At 35.7% G+C, this 19,998-nt stretch overlaps 1 protein-coding gene across 1 annotated transcript in view; it reads left to right on the top strand.

Annotated features, from left to right (window-relative positions):
• The window catches only part of LOC131346532 (cilia- and flagella-associated protein 58-like), a 116,381-nt gene that overhangs the window by 87,337 nt on the left and 9,046 nt on the right, over window positions 1-19,998 (top strand). Inside the window, exon 17 of the mRNA XM_058380008.1 lies at window positions 1,616-1,749. Within this exon, the coding sequence (XP_058235991.1) occupies window positions 1,616-1,749 (134 nt within the window). The remainder of the gene's footprint in view (window positions 1-1,615; window positions 1,750-19,998) is intronic.

The raw sequence follows: 19,998 nt of genomic DNA, 5'->3' as shown, positions 1-19,998 counted from the left end.
TCAAGAAGCTTTTATTATCATTTCAACCACATATAGCTGATGCAGTACATAGTGAAATGACAATGTTTCTCAGGGACCCTGTTGCTACATAAACATACAACATAAAGTTTAAACTCAAAAAACAACAACACAGCGCTAGGACAGAAGTTTGTCCTAGCCACATAAAGTGCAAAGTGTGCAACTAGGTGCAAACAGAGCAAAGACAAGACAGTGCAAAAACAATAATACAAAAAGACAACACAAAAAACAGGACACTTAGTGCCGAAAAAGAGAAAATGTGCAATGAAATGTAAAATGAAATAATGTACAATATTTGAGAACTGTAGAAAAAAAACATATAACTAATAACATGATTATAATATATATATATATATATACTGCATATAACTGCAGTAGCAGTGGTTGATAGTGATAGAAATAGAAATAAACATAAATATAGCAGCAGATGAAATATTAAAGGGTTGAGGTAGTGCAATAAGTAATGAACAATATAAGTCTGTTCACACAGGTGAGAGAGAGTGTGTGTGTGTGTGTGTGTGTGTGAGAGAGAGAGAGAGAGAGAAAGAGAGAGAGAGAGAGAGAGAGAGAGAGATACAGAGAGTTTTGTGCATTTCAGTCCTGGGTGTGGTGTGTTACTACATTGTTATATACAGATTACTCTTTAAGTTCAAACTGATTCCTTATTTTAAACACACACAATTAAATATTTTTTAGACCCATTCTTTTATGAAGGCCCAAATAGCATGAATCAATCCAAAATCTATGTCACAAAAAGTTTAGCTGTTTAATTAAAGATGAAATGCTGGTGTATAAGAGGAGGAAAGGCTGCTCTGTAAAGGTGGTGCAAATAATAGTATTAACATTCTTAGAAGGCAATATATATTTAGAGACTTTTCATGATTTTTTGAAAGTTGGCTTATAAATAATTTCTGGTTACCATGGCATCTGGTCAGTTTATTCAAGAAAGAAAGAAAGAAAGAATGAAAGAAAGAAAGAAAGAAAGAAAGAAAGAAAGCAAGCAAGCAAGCAAGCTTCCCAAAACACTTACCCAGGCCTTTGCTGGAAGCATAGAAACACGGATTAACAGTAAAAGGTTTTTATATTTATTTATTTATTTTTTGACCATTTTCTTTTGATATCATTTATATTGCACTGAATGGATGAAACACGAATTCACCTCCATTATTTTTCTCCATACTCTGGGCTTTTCTGCTTCTGCTATTTTGCTATTTTGTTTTTGTTATTTTGTTTTCATATTTCTTATTTTGTTTTCAGATTTATTATTTTGTTTTTAGATTTGCTATTTTGTTTTCAGATTTGTTATTTTGTATTCAGATTTGTTATTTTGTTTTTGTCATTTCAGATTTTTAATTGTAAAGAAATTGGTATGTTATATTCTGATATCAGAAAACTTTTTGGCTTTTATCTAAAAAATTCCTCAAAATTACGGCAAAATTTAGTGCATCTATAAAATAAGTTGTCTGATTGGATATCCAATGAACATACATCTTTAGACAAACTTATAATGAATGAACCATTTCCAGTAATATCAACATGCTTTCTGAAATGTCTCAAGGGAAAAATGCCTCTGTGAATTGTCCTCCTTTTGTTTTAGGTGCTGTCATCTGAACTCAACATGTATGAGTCTCAGACACAAGAGTACAAGTATGAGATCGAGCGTCTGGCCGGTGAGCTACAGAATGTGAAGAAGAAGTATTTCATGCAGAAACGCAAGGAACAGGCATGCAGGTGAGAGAATAAGACTAAAGAAGATCAAGGCATTAAAGGTATAAACCAGTTATTTATAGTGACCTTTAATAATGTGTGTTCATGCTCATAAGTCATGTGCAAGTTTTCTTGAAATGACAGTAAACTTCAGGAAAGTAACAGATATTAAAAAAGAACTGCACTGGAATTACAGCTATAATTTAATATAAAAACCGACACAAGATTAAGTGGAACTGCAAAGCCAGCTGATCTCCATGACTGATCTCCATGACTTATCAGCTGTACATTTACACAGCTCACACAATGGCAGCAGTAGACCTTTTAAAGCCTAATTAAATTATCACTGATCCTGTTGCCTTTTAGTAGTTGGGTGTTAAAGTTAACCTCCAAGAGCCCTTTTAGTGAGCGGGGATTCAATGATTCATTTCCTGTTGATTTATATCACTGGTAAGCATTGCTTGATTAACATCTGGTGGATGATCATTCAATCGAGCTCCCAGTTTCTGTCCTTACAATTACACAAGAAGACACAAACATAAATTTTACCTATAAATATTAATCTATATATTATAAGAGCTAAATAGAGCTAAACAGTTAACAAACTGAATAAAACTTCAGCCTGTTGCTACATTTTAGCCTGGAAGGGCTGGAAAGGCCTGGAATCATTTCTATGAATCATTTATAGCTTGATTATTTGTGTAGAACCTAATATTTTTTCCTAATATTGCTTTCTGTCAAGTTTAAAAAGTAAGCTGTTCTGGCCGAGACAAGGGCTTGATGGTAGTTATTGATACCTTCGCTCTAAGCTATGTGGAAGACCTCGATTTTGTTTTTCCACCACCATCACTCACACTGTCACGAGATTTGTTTCAGGATGTGCAATTGTTCACTGTACCAAAGGATCGATCTCTTAATTATAGTTTTTCTCACATCAGGTAGTGCTACACTGTTCAAGGTACATCTTAGAGATATATTTAATCCCTCAGTCATTCAGTCAAGTGAGATGCAGCTGTGACATGGTGAGCTGTGTATTTTTTAGATTTTACAGGTCAAAATTATTTAGAGCTGAAAAATAGTTCAGTGCCTCAGTTAGATATCTAATGCTAAAATACAGAAGCTTGTTAAAAACATTTAATCTACTCAGAGACATTGCCAGCTATATTTAGGATGTAGCCAGAACTATGGCAACTCGATAAAATAGTAGATTAACTTAATACAGCCTCCTAGATCCATAAGAAAAGCTAACACAATGAAAACCTTGTCTTTAATTATAATACAAAACCAGGAAATACATTAATTACAGTATTTTTTTCTTCTGTAAAAAATTATTTTATTAGGAATTGGTGTGGAGAGCTTTATGTGAGTTAAAACAGGCAACTAGCTAAACAGAATCAGTTGCTGACTTATATGTGTAGACTTTTACTGAAATAATTGTACAAACTTACAAATAATTAAAAGAAGACACACTTGGAAATAAATCTTGTTGAATTTACTCAGTTGAAATTCTTATATCAGTTCCACACGATTGAATTGAGTTATATTAACACAGCTTTTTTTTGTGCATCCAACAGTATTTTCAAAGCGTGAATAAAATGAAACTCTGTTCTCTTACCTGAGCTGAGAATTAAACCCAGCTCACAATTAATCTTGCAATTGTAACTCTAGGTAATGCAGTCTTGTAATTAGAAACATGTTTAAATTTAAAATAATTTAAATAAAAATAATTACATTTGAAATAAAATGGTTTGAAGAGAATTTTTTATATTATATTCATATTTTTTATAACTAAAAAAAAAATAACTAATATTTTTTCTTAAGTCTGATCAACCACATATTTCATTTCATTCATTTCACTGAGTAATCAAGAAATACAAGAAGATCTTTATGTTGTTAGTTAACTATCACTACATGCATGTAGCAGTAGTAATAAAAGCATTTATTATACTATATATTTATATTTATTATTTATTATACTAATTTATAAAAATTAGTATGGAACCTGTGATGCATTTCAATTTTCTTTGCAAGTTTTGTATTTCAGTTTTCTTTGCAAGTGCAGTGGTGAGGTCATTTTGCCCTAGAACATTGTTAATTGTCAGTTTTCTCTGTACCTATGGCTCTCTGATTATTACATACTGCTCCTAAATGAAAAGCTGGCACACCCACTCTAACGACCACAGATTGCTTGGCTCTGATTAGCCAGTCTGTACCATCTGGTGTAGTAGATTGACTGTGCTGTTTCCTGTTGCTTGGTCGGAGGTCCCACTGTTGGTCTACTGGATGGATTTCAGATATGGCGACCAACCAATGCGACCCCTGAGTGCATGTGTGCATCCTGACTGGTCTGTGTGTGTCATATGAAAATTAAATTACAGGTAGACATTAGGCATGGAGTAGCATCCAGAGGTCTTCACTACTAATACTACTATTACTACTACTACTACTACTACTACTAATAATAATAATAATAATCTCATAACACTTTAAAACTGCAATACATGAATGCTCATGCACTAATATGTGAATTAATACTTACTTAAATATTAGCTAATGATAAGTTAAGACATGCACCAATCACAAACTAACGAAGAAATAAACTTAATTACTACAGAAATTTTATGAATTCATCCATACATGTTTGTTAGTTAATGTATTAATTACCACGGAGAAGTAATCAAAGTTTAAGATAATCAATTATGGATAATTCTGTGGCCTTGTAGCTAAGGTAATAATTACTGCTGCTGTAATCAGAAAGACTCACATACTAAACATCATTTTAACACACTTACTTAACACACTTACTAAACATTATACAGTTGTAGAAGAGTAATGATGTATAATCCCATTATCCAGTGTCATCCCAAAGAGGAAGGGTTTGCTGTGTGTGTCTGGTTTGTCTCAAGTTTCTCCCTCATGTAGTCTCAGGGAGGTTTTCCTTGCCATCATCACCTCTGGCTTATTTATTAAGGATTTAAGCTTACACCCAAATCTGGGTGTAACTCTTGTAAGTGTAACTCTTGTAGACATTATAGTTTCTTTCCAGGCCCTTAATGGTTCTTAAGCTTGTCTATCTTGGGGAAAATACATAAAGGTTCTGTGTAGAACTTTATAGAAGTGGTTTTTCTTACATTCCTAAAAATATGTCCCTTTTATCCAATTCATCCTGTAGGGTCCCACTACCAAGAGTAAAGCACCTTCAATCTAACTCTTCAAGGTGAGAACCAGGAAAGCTAAGACTAGCCAAAGACGTCTTAAAGAGCTATTGTATATGAGTGTAGGATCAATAGTGAAACACTTGCTCAATAGAGGAGGTATGTACTACAAATCTCACTATACACTCCTAGTAAAAACAGGTACTGTAGGGTACATTTTCTTCTTGCTGATGTGGTACCATTTATAACTTTTAACCAGAAATGTGAATATAGATTTAAAGTACATATTTGTACCATCATTATCTATCAGAGTAAAGATTTAAAGGTACACTATACGCATCTACTGAGGTAAAAGATATATTAAAGGTAAAACTTTAATACACAATACACTTCAGGTACAACCTCAGCCCCAACCACAGAAGGGTAAAATTTAATACAATACCCTTTTTCTAAAAGTGTATCATCAGTTAGTAAATCAGTGTAGGCCTTTATGAAATAATGAAATACACCATGCCGGGATACCCCAATAAGCCTTACCACTTCATTAATCAATCTCTTCATGCTTTGTTCTATTGTCTGCCTACAGCTTGTGCAGTAAATGTTCTTTAGGTAGCCGTTTGCATTGAACCAGAACAATAATCGCATACATTTGCAGGAGAAAGTCAGTTATTCAGTGAGAAATGTTTTGGAGTTTGACCCTGAATTGTCCTGTGTAGTTCTACCGTCACTCATCTTTTGCTGCTTGAAATTTGCTGAGTGCATGGACAGCATCTAAGCCTGGCTGACGAGCAGCCGATCGATCGCTTCTTCTCTTGCAGGCGCGAGTAATGGCTTGGCGTTACAAAAATCCCCAACAGCAACTTCTAAACATATGGCCTGATTGTAAAAGGAGGCTGGTGATGATAAAAAAAAAAAAGTGGGTTGAATGAGACCTAAAGCCATTTTATAGATTAAGATGCTAAAAGAAATGGAGTTCAGGACAATATATGTAGCTCAGAGTATATAACCGAATACAAAATACTCAGAGGCGCTAAATGAATACATATACAAATCTGAGTTTTATATATACATAACTATTTGGCAAATAGCTTTGGACTAGGTGTGTGGAGAACTAAAAGAAAAAATTTGCATGAACAGGATAGGTTTTTGCTTTCATTTGGAGGTGTGAGTTTGAAGCTTATGGGCAGGGTTGCCAGGTATAACTTTGGAAAAAAAAAGCATAAAATGTTCAGGAATTGATAAAAGTAGACATGTTTTGTTTTACGTATTTCCTCATACTTTGTGTAGAGATCTACAATATGCAGCACTTTTTTGTAGCCTTTTTAGTGTTTCCAGGGCATAAACTCAGTTAAGACCACGCCCACTTCTGATGTAAAATCAGAAAACAAATCCAGAGATACAGACAGTAGCCTTGTGCTCCACATGCCTATTACACCCACAACAATGAGCTAAAGCATTGCTAAATTTACGTTAGCCGTTGTTTACTTTTGCTTTTGTTTATTATTGCTCATGTTGTTCATTATATTTTTTATGCTCAACTCATCCGAAATTTTGGTCTCTTTCAGAATTCCTCACATTAGAATGAGATAAAGGAATTAACATGTGTAATTTAAACTCTCACTCAAGCAAGTCCATCTTAAGAGGCATTAAAAGGCAATTTGCTGCTTCTCTACCTAGCAGTGGGATTTGAAGAATCTGAGCCACAAGCGTCTTATCAGGATGTCGGGCCGTCGATGCCGGAGGACAGGGAAAATCCTGCTTGCGTAGACGTTTTGTGCATGTAATTAGCATATGTTATCCGGCAAATGGCTAGATTTGTAATCGCAAGGCGGAAAATCTTTGCGTGCTCAAAGCAGCAATTAAGGCGAAGTTAATCGATAATGGCAGGTTTCAGATTTGAAACCAGTTGTAAAAGCAAGCATAAATAATGCAGGGTCTGGGTGTGTAATTATCATGGGCTGAGGGATAACAGGTTAACACTCTGCATGTGTATGCACCTATCCATATGGATGTACTGTGTGAGTCTGGGGGTCTTTATGGCAGTGACTTGAAAAGGCCATGTGAACTCTCACCTTTTGTTTAATGTCTTTGTGACGACTTTCCACTGCTTAATTATTAATGCGGCTAATTAATGCAATGTCTGCACCTAAATCTAACATCCTGAGGTACCAGTTTATAGTAGTAGTTTATAAATCTGCAGCTCAGGATCAACAAAGGCCTTCAAATCATCAGAACTGTATAAATAATAATAAAAAAAAACCCTCAAAAGTCCTAAAAACATCATCAAAAATGAATAAATGAATAAATAATTAAATAAAACCAAAAGCCATTAATCACCTTATGGGATTTAAATCTTTATCTGCATATTATTCAGTTCATTTTCAATACCCACAGAGAAAAATTATAATGTTAAATATAATCTTTTTATTAATTGAAATGCGTTACTAAGTGATAATGATAAAATTAGCATTAGTCCTCTAATTAATTTTCAAATATTCATTTTTTCTCCTTGTTTAAGCCTAATAATTTGGCAACAGTAGGCCTTATATATCAATCGTTTAGTAAATGTTTTGTAGACCAAACTGAAATGAAATGTCTGGGCAGATTTACAAACATTTCTGTTAATTCTCTTAATTTGTTTGGGCAGTTGAAATGAATAAGCAATTTAAACATGTTACTGTAATTTGCATATAATCTATATGTAAATTTGCAGGAATTTATGACTAACTATACAATTTGCAGCTAATCGATCGTGTTTCATATGTTAAATTACACAGTATCATGGCTCTTGTTTGTTTTTTTACAAACATTTTTACATTTCTCGTGTAAATGCTCCTGCAATTTTTTTTTCTAACTTGTGCTTATGTAAGGAAAATAATTAGGGGGAAGCTCAGACACATCTGTGTGTGTGTGTGTGTGTGTGTGTGAGAGAGGGAGAGGGAGAGGGAGAGAGAGAGAGAGAGAGAGAGAGAGAGAGAGAGAACTCACTCACACTTAGATCTACACACATCCAGTATAAACACACTTAACAAGTCTCACTGTCTGAGAGTGACCATCCTGCCTCCTTAATTTCTTCAAGTGTGTAGTGGAGTTCTGTGGATTTTTCTCTCCAGACTGGAGTGAAGTGTAAACAGGTGAGTGCCATTTAAAAGTGTGTGAGGGCCGGAATGAAGCGGAAATGAAGTGCATGCTCTACTTTGTTCTCCTAATGGCAGAGTCTGATCAAAGTTCTTGGCGTAACATAATTTCCCTCAAAGTTAATGAGCACATGCTTTCCTCAGCTGCCAAACGAAATCCTGCTAATTAATTTCAGATTAAAAATAGTAGCGCTGCTGTATTCCTCTATCCAGTAACCTTGCAGTGCTGGAGTATAAACAGTCCTGTGTGTGTGTTTCCTGCATTCTTTGCTTTCCAGTTTCTCTGTTTAATTTCCTTCCTTCCTTCCTTCCTTCCTTCCTTCCTTCCTTCCTTCCTTCCTTCCTTCCTTTCTTCCTTCCTTCCTTCCTTCCTTCCTTCTTTCCTTTCTTTCCTTCTTTCTTTCTTTTGTTCTTTCTTTGTTCTTTTGTTGGCACATACTTCGATGATTTGCAGATGTGGATAATTAGTAAGTGGGTAACGGATTATCAAAGTAAACATGTCTCAGGCTCAGGTGGACATTCTCATGTCCAGATTGACCATGACTGTTTTAATGCTTTGAAACTGTTGTGTGAGGCTACACTATACTGAGGTCACTGTACTCACTGTACTGAGGTTACTGTACTGGGTCATTGTACTGAGTTTACTGTACTGGGTCATTGTACTGAGGTTACTGTACTGGGTCACTGTACTGGTTTATTCTACTGAGTTCACTGTACTGGGTCATTGTACTGACGTCACAGTACCAGAGTAATTTGGAGTCCTGTGACATTTGCCATTTCTATAAGCCTTCCAAATGGCACTTTGTAGAAGGCCAGTGGCAATATTCTGAAATATTTACGATAGAAAATATAACACTGGTTGAACATCATGGTACATCATAGGCCTAGTTTAGGCACACTAAAATTCCTTCAGTAATCTGTTTATCTCCTGTGTTCTGGCATAAATATGAATGCCAAATGAGCATCAGCCATTACCAGCTCTTATTTTTTTAGGTGACAGCGATAATATGGGGCTCAAACTAATCCATTCCAGTCTCCAGACAGCTGTCTATCGGCCTGAAGTCCCACTTACATGCCATCCTATTAGTTTGAAGTCGAATATTTTTAACAGAGCCTGATCTGGCCCATTACACTGCTGATATGGACCATAACTTAGTAATTGGGGTCTGCCATTTTGAATTTTTCCATTTCTCATTGGGAACCCGTGAGGCACGTTACCTTGTTTTGTGAATCAGAAAATTTCATGTCTGGAGAAATAAAATTAGCACAGAAATTAAGGATTACTATTTTCTGAAGCAAACGTCATATGAAAGGAAAGCTGTTTGCTTTCAACGCTCCCTTCTTGAGGTAATCTAGTAGTTTTCTTAAGTGTGAATCTTGGACTTTTTCCCGAAACTCATTTGTTAAAAGCACTTGCTTGCTTCTTTCCCATCTTTCAAATCCTGAAACAGAGTTAATCAGCTCTAAGCACTTTCTCAATCGATCGCCTGGAAGAGGTAGCGCCAAGAACCTGTGGCTAATCACGCATCTGAATAGACTGAACTTTTTTTCCCCCTTCTCCTGTACTTCTCTCTATCTTCCTCAGACATGAAGGTCGTTTGGAATGCCTGGAGCTGGAATAGCTTGACCCAGAGAATCAATGCACAATTAAGGACATTTAAACAGTTCTCTTTGACACCAGACCGCCTTGGAACAAGTTGTTTAGAGATCGAGACCACTGAAGCAGTGATAAGCTCTTATAAAGCAGATGGATGAAACTATAGTGTATTACATTACAAAGGCAGGAAGGTTGCATTAACTGGTGGAATATAGTTGATCTTAACAAGAGTGAAAATGTTCAAGGAAAATAATGCACAATAAGGATTGATGTTGAATTAGTCAACAATTCCAATTTGGAATTTATTCATGAATGAATTATTTTCAGATTTAAAAATGTGCTATATCCATGAGAATGTCAGCTCTAAGGTGTTTCCTTCACCAGCGTCACTTTTTTCTCTTTTTAATTTCATAGAAGGAAAAAAACTGAAAGCATATAGTCCAGAAGACGTTCCTGTTTTGGAAAACCTACTAACTGTTAAAAAGCACTTTAGCAACACATTTTTTTCGTATTAACCTTAACTCTTTATACCGGAGGCGAAGAAAATGGAATTTGCTCCTCTTTTGCCCATGTTCAATACTGAATTTCTTTGTTATGTCACACTCCATAATCGTGATTAATAGCTCGTATGAATGTGGACACTTTCAGGGCTTTAAAAATTGTTCTTCACACATATATCTGTTTTTACAGATACCTACTAGAGGCAACACATTCATATAAAAGTTCCAAAAAACCTCAGACGGTTAGGTTTTCCCCCCCACTAATGTTTCTATCTTCAAAGTAAATGGTGATATTAAACCCATTTTTGTTTTCCGAGATGCCCGAAGTGCTTGTTCATAAATATTACAAATTTGTAGGCGTTATCTTCAACCGCTAAAATTCTGTGTAAGGTTATCCCAACAGAGGAGAAAGATCTCACACTAAAAGCCAACAGTGTCCTGACTCATTTTCAGACTTGGGCCCATAAAATAATTCATTTGTTTTCTCTGATTGAAAACATCTGATAAGTCGATTTCTATTCTGGCGGCAGAACAGAACACCAGTGTACTTGTAAAAACAGTTAAATGATGTCCTTCATCTATCACACAAGTCCCTGTAAATCAGTCATTACTACAGTTAATAAAACATGTGAATGTGCACATTAATGACCTGAATTAGTCTTCACTACTGTCAGAAAATACCCAATTCTAAACAATCATATTAGAGAACTCAGCATTGCTGTGATGACCATAAAAATATGGGCTTTAATTCTTTGTTTTTGAGGCATGTTATTAAGTCTTACACAGAGAAGCTTTTTGGTATTGGAGTGTTTTCTCACTCATGCTGTGGAATCCAGTCAGTTCTGGCTGACTTGTTTGTGTAAACTGTCAGCCTCAGAAGGCACGAGACGAGCGATGCCATCTTGATTTCTTCACTCTCTGTGAGACAGAATAGATGACAAGGTAACAACAAATTGTATGCAAATGAAGCTAAGGGATTATTGCATGGGGTGGGGTATTGGGGGGTATTATGATTTAGGATTCATAAGTGAGGTTGTGATTTGAGCTGATCAGGCATGTAGAATATGCACACACACACACACACACACACAAAATCTAATCCTACATTCACATTGAGTTTGAAGTTTCTAATGTTGCTTAGTTAGTCTCTTGTGTGTGTGTGTGTGTAGCAACTACTACTACTGTTGATTTTGGGTGTTTTTACCCAGAAACAGTAGTAACCAAATTTGTGCTTTAAAACAAGTTAACATAACAAGCTAACAACTTAAATTAAATAAGCATTTAAACAACATTAAAAATTGTTTAATATATAATTTATGCTTTAATATCATTAAACACTAGAGTTACAATTTATCTCATTTTATGTGGGGATGTGATTGCTCAGTGGTGTTGGACTACTGATCGGAAGGTTCAAATCCCAGCTCCACCACGCTCCCTCTGCTAGGCCCCTGAGCAAGGCCGTTTACCCTCAATTGCTTAGTTGTATGAAATGAGATAAAAATGTAAGATGCTTGTGATAAGGGCAACTGCCAAATGCTGTAATTGTAAATTTTACACAACTGAGGATTAATAGCCCAGCTATTGGGATTCAAACTCACAACCTTCCAATCAGTAGTAACCACTAAGGCACCAGTGCTACTTCCTTTGTTACTTCCTTGCAAGCTTGAATTTTTCTCAGTAATAATTTTAGCCACATTTAATGAAAGTTTATATATGAGAATTGTTTATTTTTATTTATAAGCATCAAACAATTAATACAGAGTAACTGGAAGTAGGAACTGAGTGCTGATTGGAAGAATCTTTGAACCACGCAAGTCACACTAATGGAATCATTTGAGACATTTGAAGGAGTTAGGTTTGTTGCTTTACTGCATCATATCCAAGTTGGTTTATTACTTCCTGTTGTAAAATCATGGTTCCATGATGTGAATGTATATTATTTTATGCGAACGTAGTGTGTGCTATTGTGTCCCGATAAAAAGAGTTTAGATTTGAGAAAGATTCGTCTAGAGGTTTACGATAAACGCAATAAGTGCAGTCCATCACCGCTAAGCAACACAGCGAAGCATACATGTAATTATAGACACATTGTAAGAAAATACTTCCACCACCGTCAGACTTTTGACCTTCTTCTTCCTCTTATCCTTCTTTCCGTCCTTACGAGATCGGTATCTTTCCCACATCTCTATTTGCTGCTGTCTGCTGGACATCAATGCCTCTATCTCTTGCACATGCACTCTCTTTCCTCCACCAACTGACTGATAATGTAATTAGGAGCTTAAAAGACTTTTGATCACCATCAGACAAGCCCAGGAGAGCAATCTGTCTACAGATCTGTTTCAGCTAAAGCTCTGATTTTCTTCATCGTTATAAGCTTTGTGTCCACCAAACACTCCACATCCGGTTTGAACGTGCTGCTAGTCAGCGGTTGTCTGTTCCACGCCACAGAGGAAATGCCTTCCTGCATGACTGTTAAGCTAATTACGGTTCAGGGCCATAATTTCAGTTGATTCAATAATATGTGATGCTGGTTGGATGAAACCTGTGAGTGTACTGAGGTGAGAGACAAACATGTAGTTCTGAGGATTTCAGCAGGTGTGTATATGAGAAAAAGATGACAATATAACCATAAAATTCCTTTTATTTCATTAAATGAACCATTGTTCATAAATTTTCCTAAAATTTCCAAATCTTTGCACAATGATTGCTCATTTTGTCCTGTCTTTTTATTTATTAAACATTTACAACATTTCTTCCATTTTCCATAGTATAAGACTTTCCTTTTATATCAGGTTTTATTATAGTTTGGCTATTGTACAGTATTTTCTTGTTTTACAAATAAACTGGACTAGTATCTTGCTGGCTGCCTATTTAGTCTGGGATTGATCATATTACCCTCTGACAAGATATATTTTCTTTCTTTCCGGAGAATATTAGCACACTAGAGCAAATTAACTATTTGAACTATTTTAAATGAATATATATATAATATTTGGCTGAGCAGTGGTTTGGGTGGCTCGCCAATGTATTAGATTTCTCTAATAAATAAAATAATTAAGCTTGACCAGAGTTCTTGTGGGGAGAAGAATTTATTGAAGGTAGCAGTGTAGCGGGTCTTCAACAGCGTTGTTAGCTGGTCGGTCTTCAAAGTATCTTAACCCAAAGATACTGTCTGTATGATCAGACTTATACTTGGTAACAAAAGGTCTTCGAACAATAGACAGATACCATTAGGACCTCCTGCTGGAGACATTACAAAGGACAGGATGGAAGGGCCACCAGTTGCTTGCTTGAACCATTTGGTTCACACCTTTACATATACACATGCTAATTACAGGTGGGGCACAGGCACAATGTAATGTCAGACGTTGATTATACATGCAAGAACTAGATACAAAATCCTTCAATATATATATATGTGGACCTATTTTGTTAGATAGAATTTGTTTTTTCTAGGTATTCTTATAGAAATATAGTAAATTCATTCTGAGTTCTTTGGCTCCATTCTTCATTCTATGCATTGAAGGATTTGCAGTGACACTATACAGCAAGCATTCCTTATTGAAGCGAGCACCTGTAGATGTGGATGTCAGTCCCCTGCCAGCCAAAATTTCCGTCAGACATGCTAATTCCAGAGAAGGATCCAGAATAGGCATGAGAAGCATGGCTGATCTAATGATATGGGCTTTGAGGTCAATTAGCAGGTGTGGGCAGCAGTTCAAGACAGATTCACTTTGTCCAGACAAAAAGAAATGGTGGAGCTTTGCAATAACACTGACTCCACATTCACACACGTCACTAAATTCGATACAGAACTCCAGAAATCTAGGAAATCAACACAAACAGCCAAACCAATACATAATTTAGACAGTCTTCCCTTACAAAATCAGAAAGATTTTTTTATTTTGTTCTCACTATTCCTATTAAATTAAAAATAAATAATAATAATAATAATAATAACTAGAGTATATGGGCATGATGCAATTTCGAATAATGAGATCTCATACGGCGCTTGTTGCTATATGCTATTGCATCATGCGATTGTACAGTGTGAAGCCATCACGGAAAGTCTTTCTGATAGTCAGTGTATGTGGATCCACCTGTCAAGTTTCAGAGTTTATGCTAGTGTTATATTCAAAATCTGTTATAGTCAAACTTTGGTGAATTTTTAAATGTTTACTGTTTTTTTTGAAGGGGGGTCTAGTGTTTAAATCTACCAATATTCTTAGCTGAAAATATGTTGGGGGGGGTCTGATTTATTTGGTTATTGAAATCTAATATTGTCTGATATTGTGAACTTGTGAAATGTTTAATGTCTGGTATTTTTATTATTCTGTAGAATTTCCATTATTTGTATTGGCGCTTATGGGCACGATGCACCATGATGACTTCATCTGTATTTTCTGGTGGTAAAATACGGGAGCATTACATCCAAATTAGACCATCATTTGAATATGATTGCAGCATGTATCACTGAGACTTCATACTGCTTCCTATAAAATATGGATTGCATTTCCTTTTCGAAATTGGAGCCTCTGCTTGAAATACCAACATGCCACAATGACAAATCCATCTTTTGGGGTAATTCAGACTGTTATTATGGATCAATAGGCACTAGCGTGATGAAGCTGTGCAGTTTTGTAACACTTCTTTCAGTTCTGGCTTGCGTCAGTGTCGCTGTAGTAGCTTTTGTATTTGTTCACTTGTTGATTGCGGAACTGCAGGAGACTGAATGTGACTGTGGGATGCGACTAATAAAAGTCACTAAATGACAACGGTGCTCCATTATATCCTAGCAGCAGAACAGGAAAACAAGTTTTTGATTAAAAAAATAGAAAACAAAATAAAAAAATAAAACACAAAAGACTGTTAAAGGGGAGGCTGGTTATTCAGCATTCTGCCGCTTTGTAGCATTCACCTACACAAACTTTCTCAGTCTTTGACTTTTTCTTCATTTCCCACAGAGTGTCTTATACATATTCTACACTTATGACATTTACATATCTATTAAGTAAGGAATAACCCATGACAGGGTGTGCTGTTATTTAAAATTAATGCGGCACAAGACCATAGCTGAGTGGTGCTATCCCTGAGTTGTACTTTCATATAACTTATAACTCATATACTTATAGCTTGGCCTAGAGACTGTTATTCCTCTTTTACTAGAGCAATTGGCCAATGATTATAACTTTAAAATTATTAATAAATGTCATATTGCACTTTTGAACAGTTTATGCTTAGATTTAACTTTTGTGGAATGTCAAAAAGAGAAATTAGTTGCTTACCTACATTACAGCTGTAGATTTACAGCTTACATTCCCTCACCAGCACCTTTCCCCCTCTCTCTCTCTCTCTCTCTCTCTCTCTCTCTCTTTCATTTCTATCTATCTATCTATCTATCTATCTATCTATCTATCTATCTATCTATCTATCTATCTATCTATCTATCTGTCTATCTGGCACCACACACAAATGATCATAATGATTAATTTATTAATGAATGTCACATTACACTTTCTAACAGTTTCTAGTTAGATTTAACATTGTGGAACATCGAAGAGACAAGTTAGTTCCTGTGCTTACCTTCATTACAGCTACAAAAACTTTTAATTCCTCTGTCTCTCTCTCTCTCTCTCTCTCTCTCTCTCGCTCTCACACTCTCTCTCTCGTGCCCCCCCCACTCTCAACCCCCCCCCCCTTTTCGCTCTTTCGCTCTCTCTCTCTCTCTCTCCCCCTCACACACAGTACAATCTGTCAGTCCAACATGAAAACCAAATGCATAACTGAGACTGAGAAAGCTTACAACTGAGAATCCTTCTATAAATGTCATTATTGTCTAAATGTAAACAAACATTCTATAAATAAATCTCTCCTAATAAAAAAATGACTTTGCTAAACAACCAGTTATAATAATCTGTTTATTAATCATCTTAGATTTTGTGGAGTGTTTGCTTTATCCTTGTGTAGTTTTTGTTACTATAGAAACAATAACGTATTAGACCAAACGCATTAATATTAACCTTTTGTTCATCTTACAGCTGGAACTACCACAGACGTTAAAATATTTCACACCTTGTGCCCAATCAGATTTTATCTTTCACTAGGTCTGTGGTATAATCAGTGTTAACAGATGATGTCTAAAATGATTCACAAAGGATAAGAGAAGTTAGAGATGCCGAGTGCCTACACAAAATGTACACAAAACACTCAGGTGTAACATATTTTCCTTTATTAAGTCGCCTTGTGGTGATGCTTGTGATTTTAGAAAAGAGAAACTATCATGTTTATTAGCAAAAAAAAAAAACAGGAGTAGGTGGAACTCGTCAAGAGCAGTGGGGGTGGGGGGTAGATTGTTCTGTGTCTGATGAATGATGCTGTGCATGAAATCAACATGAAAGATATTTCAGAAAAAATTGGTCCATCTGTCCTTTATTTACACACGGTATTAAATGCATGCACATAATGCCAAGAGTTTCTACATTTAAATGAAACACAATCAATTTTATATGCGAACAGAATAGTTTTGGGTCATCCAAGTTTTCTAGAATCAAGTCAGAACATTTTAAGAAAGACAAATGAGGAAAGTCAGTACTTCAAGGATATACTGTATGTAAATATCATCTGATAAAAATGTCACCTGCCATCAAGTGTCAAAATCATTAAAGAAAACTTTGTCTGAGTTTTAGGTTAGTGTTACTGACATATGTTTTTAGGTGGTGGGAATTGAGATGTTGATGTAATGTGAACTGTTTCTCCTCTTTGCTCTGCCTTGGCAGAACTGCATAACTGCAGTGTAATGCTACAGCTAGCATCTAATCCTACATTTTACATCTTGCATTTTTGTCAACTTTATTTCCATAAAAAATAGGCTCCATTTTTAACAGTGTCACTGAAAAGCCATCTTAGAGAAATCAATAGTTATTTAGAGGCACCAAATTTGTAGCCATTTGTAGGAATGGAATTGAACGCAAAGTCACTGGAGCTGAAAGTGCTGGGGTCCAAAGTCATTTCAAGACACTAGAACCAGCATTGAAGGCACAGAGAAAAAAAGTTATTTCAAATGTCCCTATTATCATTCTTTATCTGACTGATAAAATTGATGATGCTGATATGCTGGATGAGGATTTAGCAGCAGGGAAATTTGCATATATTAATTTTATAATCATGTTTGATCATATCTTGCTTTGATGAACAAGAGCCAGGTTTTTTTTTTAAATTCTCTGCCAGGAAAGGGGTGCTGTTGATGTGTTTTTAATGGATTGACGTCTTTTTTTGTTCCATTAGCGAAACAAGTGAGAGTCGAGAAATGTTCACACTTTCCCTGTTGGCAGTTTGTTTGCGGGCTGCTTGCCTGGTTTGTAGCCAGACACAAATCAATCAGTGCTATTGATTAATATCTCTCTTGCTCTTTCTCTCTATCTCTCTCTCTCTTTCTCTCTCTCTCTCTCTCTCTCTCTCTCTCTCTTTCTCTCTCTCTCTCTCTCTATCTCTCAGTAATAAACCTACACAGATCACCTAGATTTGTATATCCAAATGCAATGAGTATGCAGAGTTAAGTTTTCATAACCATACCATTTATATATGCTCAATATATTCTCAGAGGTATCTCCTGAAACATAAAGCCAATGAATTGGCTAGTTAATTGAACCTGATTACAACCACAACCATATGGATGTGTTAAATAAACACCCTCACACGCATCATCATTACTCTTGCCGTAATGGCATCTGATACGGCCATGTTCCACCTGTTAATGCGGAGAGACGTAGCCTCTATTATCGCACCCTAATCATCACACAGATTAATTTGCCCTTATGAATTAGTGAAGTAATTAATGAATGAAGCTTTAATGAATGAAGTTTGACTAAGATTAATCTGAGCCAGAGTGCAGCTCGAGTTGTAGAGATGATTGTGGAGATTAGTGGTTAACTCCCGAAGCTGTATGAGCCGAGGCAGGTTTTTAAATCCAGTGCCAGAATGGTCATGTTTTCTTTCGAAAACACCTGAGCCAGCTTCCACGTTCTTAAGAACTAGTACCTGACTGGAATAAAATCAAAATGTGAACTTCTTGAGATTTCCCAAGCACTGAATTGGAAGCTGTGGTTTAAAGCATTAGGCAGTGAATTTTGGATCCCTTGGTAAGTGAGGGATAAAAAAAGACAGGTCTAAAGTTCAATTCAATGCAATCTGTTTATATAGCACTTTTAACAATAGATATTGTCACAAAGCAGCTTTACAGAAATCTGGGATATAGATTTAAGGAAATCCTCCCTGAGATGATATAAGGAGGAAACCTTGAGATGAACCAGACTTAGAAGGGAACCCATGCCTAGACTTGACTAGACTGTATTAGATATCAGAGCAAAGGCATAAATCCTGAATTAAGCGAGCTTGAGCATGTTAACAGAATCAGTATCTGGCTTAAATTGAAAGCTCTGGTTATAATTTTTGCAAAAATAATTATATTGTCCAGTTTTTAAAATGTATAGCACACTGAAATCACAATTCCGATTTGTGTACGAATAATTCAACACACTGTCCAGTTGTATGGAAATTATCCAACACAGAGCTGCGTGATATGACCCAGCAACAAAGCTTACAAAATTTACAAAATTAGTACAAACCGTCTGACAAATCAGATTCAAGAATTTAGCTGCACTGTGAAGCTTCTTTTCACCACATCGTGGTTGAATTCTTGAATTTGAGAATTCTTGAATCTGAGAAGGTGTGTATTATTGTGTGCACACAGATTGTATACTAGTTCTTGCCTTTACGATAGACCATGGGTTTAGATTAATTCACTTGTTCTAATTCATTATTGTTTCTATAGTAACAGCATCATACACCGGGACTTGTATGGTGGACATGATCAAAGAATATTAATAAAAAACAGATGAAGCTTTGTAATTGTTGGCAAATCATTGTAGCATAAGCAGAATGGCACTCTCTGGACCATGCTATTGTAGAGAAATAATACACTGACACACACACACACCAGTCTGCTGTGTATTGCATGAACTGCATGGACCGTCATGTGTTATTCCTTACAGACAAGGACAGAATAAACAGTAGCTCTGCAAAACAAATCTCAGGTTTATTTTAATGTTTTATCATTATATATATAAATATATATATATATATATATATATATATATATATATATATATATATATATATATATATATATATATATATATACACACACATATATATATATATATATATATATATATATATATATATATATATATATATATATATATATATATATATATATATATATATATATATATATATATATATATATATATATATACACATATATATACATATATATATATATATATATATATATACATATATATACACTATATTGCCAAAAGTATTCGCTCACCTGCCTTGACTCGCATATGAACTTAAGTGACATCCCATTCCTAATCCATAGGGTTCAATATGACGTCGGTCCACCCTTTGCAGCTATAACAGCTTCAACTCTTCTGGGAAGGCTGTCCACAAGGTTTAGGAGTGTGTTTATGGGAATTTTTGACCATTCTTCCAGAAGCGCATTTGTGAGGTCACACATGTTGGACGAGAAGGCCTGGCTCTCAGTCTCCGCTCTAATTCATCCCAAAGGTGTTCTATCGGGTTGAGGTCAGGACTCTGTGCAGGCCAGTCAAGTTCATCCACACCAGACTCTGTCATCCATATCTTTATGGACCTTGCTTTGTGCACTGGTGCACAGTCATGTTGGAAGAGGAAGGGGCCAGCTCCAAACTGTTCCCACAAAGTTGGGAGAATGGAATTGTCCAAAATGTCTTGGTATGCTGAAGCATTCAGAGTTCCTTTCACTGGAACTAAGGGGCCAAGCCCAGCTCCTGAAAAAC

This window comes from Hemibagrus wyckioides, linkage group LG26 (genome assembly GCF_019097595.1).
Source record: "Hemibagrus wyckioides isolate EC202008001 linkage group LG26, SWU_Hwy_1.0, whole genome shotgun sequence".
NCBI lineage: Eukaryota > Metazoa > Chordata > Actinopteri > Siluriformes > Bagridae > Hemibagrus > Hemibagrus wyckioides.
Note: the sequence above shows the minus strand (reverse complement) of the source record. Positions and strands in the feature narration are given on the sequence as shown.